The sequence below is a fragment of the Leptonychotes weddellii genome, chromosome X, assembly GCF_054177405.1.
Source record: "Leptonychotes weddellii isolate Sample4059 chromosome X, ASM5417740v2, whole genome shotgun sequence".
NCBI lineage: Eukaryota > Metazoa > Chordata > Mammalia > Carnivora > Phocidae > Leptonychotes > Leptonychotes weddellii.
The window spans coordinates 677,986-687,400 of record NC_138385.1 but is presented as its reverse complement, the minus strand read 5'-3'; the positions used below and the strand labels follow the sequence as shown (position 1 = coordinate 687,400).

The window sequence follows — 9,415 nt, the reverse complement described above, 5'->3', positions numbered from 1 at the left end:
CTTTACGGTTAGGGTTAGGGTTAGTATGCATCCTCTAGGCTGAAGTTGTATACAGTACTGATCTTTTGGGGTGAGATTCAAGGACACGGTTCAGCAGTAGATTTCTGTTTTGCCTTTAGTGTGTGGTGGGGGGGTGGGGTGGGGAGGGGGGTGTGTGGAGGGTTATCACCGTGAGTCAAGTGCCTCAAAATGGGTGGGATTTTTAGGGTCATCTTTACTACCTCTATTTCAACAGTGTGGAAGCAATAGGTAAGGGAATATAAGAGAGGCCCATCTGAGACAGAATCAGCCACCATTCCTGTGCTCTCACTTGGCTGCCTGGAAGGGTCTTTCAGAGCCCTAAAAGCTCAGTCTAACTTATTGAAAAAGTGGGTAGGGTGTCAGACATGTGAAAAGATGCTCAGCAGCATTCATCATCAGGGAAATGCAAGCCAAAACCGCCACGAGAGATCCCCTCACATCTGTCAGAAAGGCTAAAATAAAAAACACAGGAAACAACAAGTGTTGGCGAGGATGTGGAGAAAAAGGTACCCTCGTGCACTGTTGGTGGGAATGCTGGCTGGTGTGGCTGCTGTGGAAAACACTATGGAGGTACCTCAAAAAATTAAAAATAGGGGGCGCCTGGGTGGCTCAGTTGGTTAAGCGACTGCCTTCGGCTCAGGTCATGATCCTGGAGTCCCTGGATCGAGTCCCGCATCGGGCTCCCTGTTCAGCAAGGAGCCTGCTTCTCCCTCTAACCCTACCCCCTCTCATGTACTCTCTCTCTCTCATTCTCGCTCTCTCAAATAAATAAATAAATCTTAAAAAAAAAAAAATTAAAAATAGAATTACCATATGATCAAGTAATTCCACTACTGGGTATTTACCCAAAGAAAATGAAAACAACTAATTCAAAGAGATAGATGAACCCCTATGTTTATTGCAGCATTATTTACAATAGCCAAATTATGGAAGCAGCCCGAGTGTCCATCCATAGATGAATGGATAAAGAACACACACACACACAAATTGGAATATTTCTGAGCCATAGAAAAGAATGAAATCTTGCCATTTGCAACACGGATGGATCTAGAAGCTATAAGGCTATATAATGCTAATAAGTCAGAGAAAGACAAATGGCATATGATTTTACTCATGTGGAGTTTAAGAAACAAAGGATGAGAGAAAACAGACAAAAAACCATACTCTCAACTCTAGAGAAAAACTGATGGTTACCAGAGGGGAGGTGGGTGGGGGGATGGGTGAAATAGGTGAAGGGGATTAAGAGTGCACTTACTGTGATGAGCACTGAGTAATGTATAGAAGTGTGGAGTCACTACAGTGTACACCGGAAACTAATATAACACTGTACATTAATTATACTGGAATTAAAAAAGAAAGTGGTTAGGGTGCATGGTCCTTTGTGGTTTTGCTTCTCTTAGTATACTCCTCTCAACCTGGGCTACAGGCCTGGCCAGCTGCCTTACTGTCTTATTGATGAGGGAGCAAAAGGCGTGCTGAGGGCAAAGCACAAGCTAATACCTTGCGACCCCCCACCCACCAGGTGGGAAAGGTGTGACATTCCTCAGGCACTCCTGGCTGCCCAAGAGCAAAGGAAGAGGAAAAACAAATGGTTAACTGATAGAGATCACAGTCATGCATGACATGAATCTCCCATCAGTTTTGCAACTGTCTTAATGACTTATAAGAAAAAAAGCAATCTTGGGGCACCTGGATGGCTCAGTCATTAAGTGTCTGCCTGCCTTCGGCTCAGGTCATGATCCCAGGGCCTTGGAATCAAGCCCCACTTCCGGGCTCTCTGCTCCTCGGGGAGCCTGCTTCTTCCTCTCCTCTGCCTGCCGCTCCCCCTGCTTGTGCCCATGCGCTCTCTCTTTCTCTCCCTCCCAAATAAATATTTAAAATAAAAAATGAAAAAAAGCAATCTTATCAATAGCTAGACCTCCAGAAACCTATAGACTCAATTTCCTGGGACCCTAATGTCACCCTCCCCTCCATAGGATAGGAAATCTTATATAATCAGTCACTCCTCACAACCCCAGTGCAGCTCTTTTTGCCCACAGGTCCCTGTCCCTGTGCTATAATAAAACCACCCTTTTTTGCACTGACAAAGTGTCGGGAATTCTTTCTTGGCCATTGGCTACCGAACCGCACTTCAAACCACATCATTACGACAAGAATGCTTAGGAGTTATGATATGTGACTGTGATAGTATTTGGATTTGGGCTTAAGGGAAAGCCTCCTCAGGCCTGGTCTAAATTCCTTGCATTGAGGAAGGGTGTGTGTGTGTGTGTGTGTACACGGGGGAGAGAGGAAGGTGTGTGTGTGTGTGTGTGTGTACGGGGGAGAGAGGAAGGTGTGTGTGTGTGTGTGTACACGGGGGAGAGAGGAAGGTGTGTGTGTGTGTGTGTGTGTGTACGGGGGAGAGAGGAAGGTGTGTGTGTGTGTGTACGGGGGAGAGAGAGATTACCAGAGACCTTGGTGTTGGGTATACCAGTATAATCTTAGAAAACATCAAGGTTGTTTTTCATTTGCCATTGGCTCATTTATATATCTGCCTCAGAAACTTCATAGCATAGATAGCTGGGCCAAGGCCAGATTTCAGCGATTTTCCCAGACTTTGACAAAATCACTTGGTAATTATCAACTTAATGTCAAAACAACACTGATTTCTAACATGACCCAAAAATGAGTATTTTTAAAGGACATTAAAAATAGTTTTCTTTTTGGGGCGCCTGGGTGGCTCAGTCGGTTAAGCGGCTGCCTTCGGCTCAGGTCATGATCCCAGGGTCCTGGGATCGAGCCCCACGTCAGGCTCCCTGCTCGGTGGAGAGCCTGCTTCTCCCTCTCCCTCTCCCTGCTGTTCTGCCTACTTGTGCTCTCTCTCTCTCTGTCAAATAAATAAAATCCTTAAAAAAAAAAAAAAATAGTTTTCTTTTTAACCTGAAAACCAGAGAGAGAGAGCCACATCACTGAAATGGTCACTGATAAAATTAACATTTGCATTATTATAGACTATTGAGAATGGTGGCAGTGGTCCTTAAGGCTCCCCTCTCCCTCTTTATGGGGGACATCTGCAATGGGAAATATTGCTGATGAAAAATATTTTGTGTGTGAATGAAATACATATATAAAAACATTTGAGAATCGCTACACTGGAGGATGATGACTAAGATAGAAATCTCCACATTAGGCACACTCTGGGGTGGAAGGGTTCTGGTTAATGGTAACTGCCTAGGCATCTCTCCTGCCATTACACTAGACCAGCAGCCTGCAAACTTTTTCTGTAAGGGACCAGATGGAGGGAGATATTTTAGTCTTCTCAGGCCACAAGTGATCCCTGTTGCATAATCTTTGTTTTGCAACTTTAAACCTGTAAAAATCATTCTTAACTCACAATCCACACAAAAGCAGGTGGTGGTCCAAACCCATAGACGGGCTCTAGCTTACCCATCCCATTTACTAGAACCCGGAACATAGTAGTTACTCAGTAGCTGTTTGTTAGATGAATGACCTTCATGAGAGTAATTAATAACTCTTTTATCATATCGAATGAGAAAGACTGAAAATAAATCAACTAGTCATTCAACTCCAGGTTCTAGGAAACAAAAAATAAAACCAAAAGAAAGTAAAAGAGAATTTTTAAAGTTTTGAACAGAAATTAATGCATTAGAAAACAGCTTCAGGGGCACCTGGGTGGCTCAGTCAGTTAAGCACCTGACTCTTGGTTTCGGCTCAGGTCATGATCTCGGGGTCGCGGGATCAAGACCCAATCAGTGCTCTGTGCTCAGCACTCAGCACAGAGTGTGCTTTAGAGTCTCTCTCCCTCTCCTTCCTGCTCATGCTCTCAATCTCTCCAAAAAATAAAAATAAAAATAAAATCTTTAAAAAACAAACAACTTCAAATCCATGTTTGATTTTAAGACCAAGAGTTGATTCTTTGAAAATCCAATAGAATAGACAAACACCCACTCTGGTGAAGAAAGAAATATGTGTGTATGTAGATGTGGTTCTATGGCATATATGCAAGGAGACAGAACTCGAATGTATACATTCACAGCAATTAGCTACGGGTCATAGAAAATGAGAATAACAGTATTCGGATAAGGAATGGACAAGATAGCCAAGCATCTAGCACTAAGTGAGGCACAAAGCTCAGTGGCATTTCCACCTAACTTTGATTAAACACATGATTACTACATTAATGAGGCTATTCTAGATCAATAAGTTAATGGGAAAAGATGGAAGCTTTTCTACTTTATTTTCAAGTTTAATATAACTCTCATGCCAAAACCTCGTAAATAGAGATCCTGAAAAAGGTAAACCAATTTTACTGATTAGTATAGATAGAAAAATTCTATCTACCTCTGCATTCAGTGACATTACATCAGCAGCTTGAAATCAGGTCTGATGGGAATCTTTACATCATGGAAAGCACCCCCCCTCCCCCCCGCCCCCCGTTTGCTGCAGCACCAGCTGTTTAACATTCGCCAGCACACCACTGAGTGTGATCAAAGATGCTGAAACAACATTTGATGAAACTCTGCAGCCATTCTAAATAAAACAGAAGTAGAAAGAAACTTCGTGATAAAAAAGTGTTTGTTTGAAACCGTGAACATTAAACAGTGAAATATGGGATCCATTCACAGTAAAGTCAAGAAAAGATAGGCTTCTTTGTTTTATATATATGTCTATATAGTGTCTCTCTGTGTGTGTATTTATGCAGATTAATCACAAAAGCATTCAGGGTGACTGCTATTTCCTGTTTACCAGGACCTGCCAGCATCATGTTATCAATATAATGGACCAGTATGGTATTCCGTGGGATGGCAAGATGTTTGGAGTCCCTTGGGTCTATAGTACAACAAAGAACAAGGGAGCTGGCATTGTCCTGAGACACGAATAGTAAAGTGAATACTCTTGTTCCCACCTCGTAAATGCAAATCTATTCTGACTTTGCTTATCAATGGGAATGAAGGAAAAAGCAGTTTCTAGGTCAGTTGTTCCATCCATATCAGGTGCCTAATGCTGTGTTAATTTGCTCCAGAGAAGATACCACCTCTGGAATTGCAAAGTTTTTATCATCACCACCTGACTAACATTTGTGGTATCTGTCATTTCCCCATGACTCCTCTGCCTTTTATAGTAGCCAAACAGGGGCCCTAAGGGGACTAGACACTGCCTCGAGAGGCAACTATTCCAGGTGTAGTCACTGAAAGACTTTTATGCAGAGAAAAGATGACTGCCTCAGAGACTTGGGGAAGGCTGCCTCCTCAGGCAAGGAGATTCAGGGGGACTTGGAGCTTGGCTGTTCTCAGCCTCATCCATGTCTGTGTAAATGTGCCCATCCCAGGTCTCACAGTTCCACTTTTTTCTACCGGTACCCTTACCTTAGCATAAGAGAGCTGATGGGGTGGACCATTTAATTGTCACTGCAAGTCTGCAATTCATATGCTCAGACCTTAGACTTGGTCTCAAGTCTAAGTCTTTGTCTACAAGCACAGGATATGGAAGACTCCTTTTAGAGCTCCATGGATGTGTCCTGATTCTCCATGTATGTTCATGGGTGTTCTTGTGTATATTCGTAACATGTAATTTATTTTCCCCTTTGTATGCCATAAGAAGAAGGGCTATAAAAGGTTGACAGGTCACTCTACAATCAGCTGATGCTACAGTTCTTGCTATAGCGACTAAATGCCCCTGTCAGTTGAGTCTCCCAATGTCTTTCTCACCATCTGTAACGCATCCCATAGTATCACTGGTGACAGATAATCTGAGAAATTGTGATACCAGCACATATCACGGATTACCCAACATCCAATCTTAGAATTCCATCTAATCCTAGAATTCCATTTTGAGGGTAAGTTTCTTAGGACTAATTCTGGCATTAATTACTGTATAAGACTGAGTTTGAACAAGAAACAAGGAACACTCAAATTATAATAATTTGAGAAAAGTTTAATATAGGTACTAGGTAGGTAGGTGGGGGCAGGGTATTGTCATCCCTAGGCCTGGTGGAAGAAGGAGTGGGAGCAGAATCTTAAAGGAGAAAATTAGGTAGATTCTTATAGTGGTTTATAAAAATGACCACAAATTCCTTACATTCCTCCCACTGAGAAGTGGGGTCTATGTCCCTTTCCCTTGAATCTGGGTGGATGTGTGAAACTGTCATGGTCTGAGAAGCTTAGATCTCATAGAAGGCCATATAGAGTTGCTTCAGTCAATAGCCCCAGCTGCTATCTTAGCTAGGTTAGTCAGCACCAACTACCAGACATGCAAATGAAGATGCTTCCAGATGATTCCAGCCCCCAGCTGTCAAATCTTCCCAGCTGAGCCCTAGATATTGTGGAGCACAGCTAACTATCTCTACTGTGCTAAAAGTCCTGACCCATAGAATCCGTGAACAAAACAGAATGGTTGTTTTTATGACATTAAATTTTGGGGTGGTTTGGTACTCAGTGATAGTAATTGGACCAGAGAGAGAAAGCCACTCTGAAGGGAGCAGTGACCTTAAGTGGAGAGATACAGCCAAATCCTCTACAAGGAGGCCACCAGGAGAATAAATATATATATATATATATAATATATATATATATATTTTTTAAGTGAACTCTACCCCCAACATGGGGCTTGAACTCACAGCCCCGAGATCAAGAGTTCCATGCTCTACCAACTGAGCCAGCCAGGTGCCCCAAGAATAAATGTTTGGTCTTACTCTCCTTCCTTCCTCTGCTCTCTTGCCAGTGCTCCCAAAAGCTAGAGGATAAGGTAGCCTGTTGATGTATTCCACACAGGTCAGGCTCACAGAACAAGAAGCAGGGTAGAGAAGTAGGACCATGGATCTAAAGGGGAAAACAGGAGTTATCTTGCCCAGGGCCATTTGAGGACTTTGAACTTTATTCTAAAGAGAAAAGGGAGACACTGAAAAGTTTTAGCAGGGGGCTGATAAAATGATTATCCCAAAAATGATGTGCAGCTTTTATTAGAGGAGAACAGAAACAGGAGATGACTAGTTAGGAATGAAGGCAATAGTAACAGCAGTAAAAATGAAACAGAAGAGATATGAGAAAGACTTGCTGGATTTGTGGACCAATTCATCGCGAGGCATGAAAATAAGGGAAGAGTAGACAATGATACTAAGGTTTCAAGCCTGTTTAATTTAGCGTCTTGTGATCATTTCCCAAGGTTTCACCCATCCCTTTATGTGGAAGACACAAATCTTCACGTCCATTCATCGTTTTGCCCCCCTAAATTCAAGTCTTTAATCTCCTGCCTGCTGGACATTCAACGTGATTGCCCTATCATCTCAAACTGAAAATATCCATAAGCAAACCCATAATGTTATCAATCCACTCAATCCTAATCACATATTTCTGTCAACAGAACATCTCTTCATTTCTATTATCTATGAGATCTTTGATGCTACTTTTTATCCATATGTCCATAATCACTCTTTTGCCCATAAGTTGAAAATCTTTTTTGGAATTAAGTTTGTAGAAGCTAGGAGTGTTTGTCCCATATATGAAATCTTTGTCAAAAGCTCTTTAAAAGATTCATGCACTCTCTTGAAAGAAGTAATTACATACCATTAAGGTCCCAGTGGAATTCCCTCGATAACTCTGCCACTTCTTTCCATCAAGACTATACATGATGATAAACTGAGAGATGTAGAGGCTGGAGAACTTCTGACGGGCACCCTGGGTCATGATGCTGTGAATAATCATTGGTGCCAACAGATCCACCTACCAATTGAAACAACACTTTATTTTAAATGTACATACCACCTTCTGAAATTAATTATTGGCTTAAGAAGGATCTACATCAATACAGATATGCTCAGTAGTACCTTGGATTTGTGTGAAACGGTGAGATAAATGACAGGAACAAAAAGGAAAGGTGCTTAGTGGTGGGTTCCCAGGCTACTTCCCAACAAACCAGACCACTTTCAGAAAGTGGTTGCTTTTCTGTTCAGAGAGTTGTTGCTATTCTTTTCTTCGATCTCCTGTTGAGTTTGTAGGTGTTCAGAATGGTTTGATCCCTATCCAGCTGGATTCCTGAGACCAGATGAAATCCAGGTCTCCTACTCCTCCGCCATCTTAAACCAGACCACTTTCAAATCAATGTGCTGTACATTTGGACCCACATAACCTAGTGCTTTGCCTACACCTCAGCCGCAGCCTAGTCAAAACCAATTTCCTCTGCTCTCCCCAGGCCAGTCCCCCTCCCAACATCACTATCAGCACTATAAACTGTTGTCCCTCCTTCAAGTGTTAGGTCAGAAACTATTTCTCCTGGTTAGCCTTTCCTGACTCACCCAGATTTAATGCTTTCTCTATGCTTCTACTTCACTTTGTATACAACTTCATTAGAGCATATTATTGTACTATATTATAAAGCTTTCTTTCCTTATCTGCCTTCCTTGTTACACTGAGATCCTTAAGGCAGTGAACCTGTTTGAATCACCTAACCTCTCTGTGTCTCAATTTCTTTATCTGTAAAGTGGAAATAATAATGGTGTTTATAAGCAAAGGATTAAAGGGTTAATACACGTAATGTGCTGAGTTCAGTGCCTGACACATACTAAATACCTAGTAAGTGTTAGCTTTTATATTTTTTCTAGACCCAATATTTAACATGGCATCTGGTATAATACCGATGCATAGCAAATGTTTTGGAATGAATGAGTGAATAATGGTAGAGTGGTAAGGAATTTGTTTTTCTTTCCCCATCCCCCCAAAATGGTTGGTTCTTAAAGACAGCATGGACCACGAAAGCATTACAAGGCAGTATCTAGTATAGGAATTTTGGCATCAGTTACTGCCCTAACAAGCAAGTCACACTTAACTTGTCACAGATGCCTGGTACACCCAAATTGGATTGGTAATAACACTTGAGCTTAATGACTGTCTCTTTCAGTAAGTTCCTTCCATCCATCTATCCATCCATCCATCCATCCATCCATCCATTCAAAGAATATATTTTGAGTACTTGTTATGTGCTAGGCACTGCTCTACGTACTGGGAATAGAGCAGTGAAGAAGAAAAAAAGAAAAAAGCCCTGCCTTAATGGAACTTACATTTGACTTGGAAAAACAGACTACATATCATATATATATTTTTATTTATATACAGCATCAAGTAGTGATAAGGACAGGAGAAAAAGAAGCAGGGTAACAGGACAGAGAGTGGCAAGGTCTTCAGAAGCTACAGCACTATCTTGGCCCAGATTACATGATACTCCCAAATGAAGATATTACATTTTTCCTCTTGGTATTGCGGCATAAACAACTGGAAGTTGTCATAAAATTATAAAATTATGACTTTTGTGGAACTGACTTACACTATTTCTTCATGTAGTATATGAGAGGTCTTTTTTGGACCACTGACTATTGCACTTTCTAGCAGTTTTTTTTAAAATA

At 41.6% G+C, this 9,415-nt stretch overlaps 1 protein-coding gene across 10 annotated transcripts in view; it reads right to left on the bottom strand.

Annotated features, from left to right (window-relative positions):
- F8 (coagulation factor VIII) overlaps positions 1-9,415 on the bottom strand; it is a 133,697-nt gene that overhangs the window by 18,114 nt on the left and 106,168 nt on the right. For 9 of the 10 annotated variants that reach the window (XM_081807991.1, XM_031031877.2, XM_031031875.2 and 6 more), the window contains one exon: positions 7,584-7,739. In XM_081807991.1, coding sequence (XP_081664117.1) covers positions 7,584-7,739 — 156 coding nt within the window. Of the gene's footprint in view, positions 1-268; positions 474-7,583; positions 7,740-9,415 lie in introns of those variants that run through there. The other variant, XM_081807994.1, reaches the window with a different exon arrangement.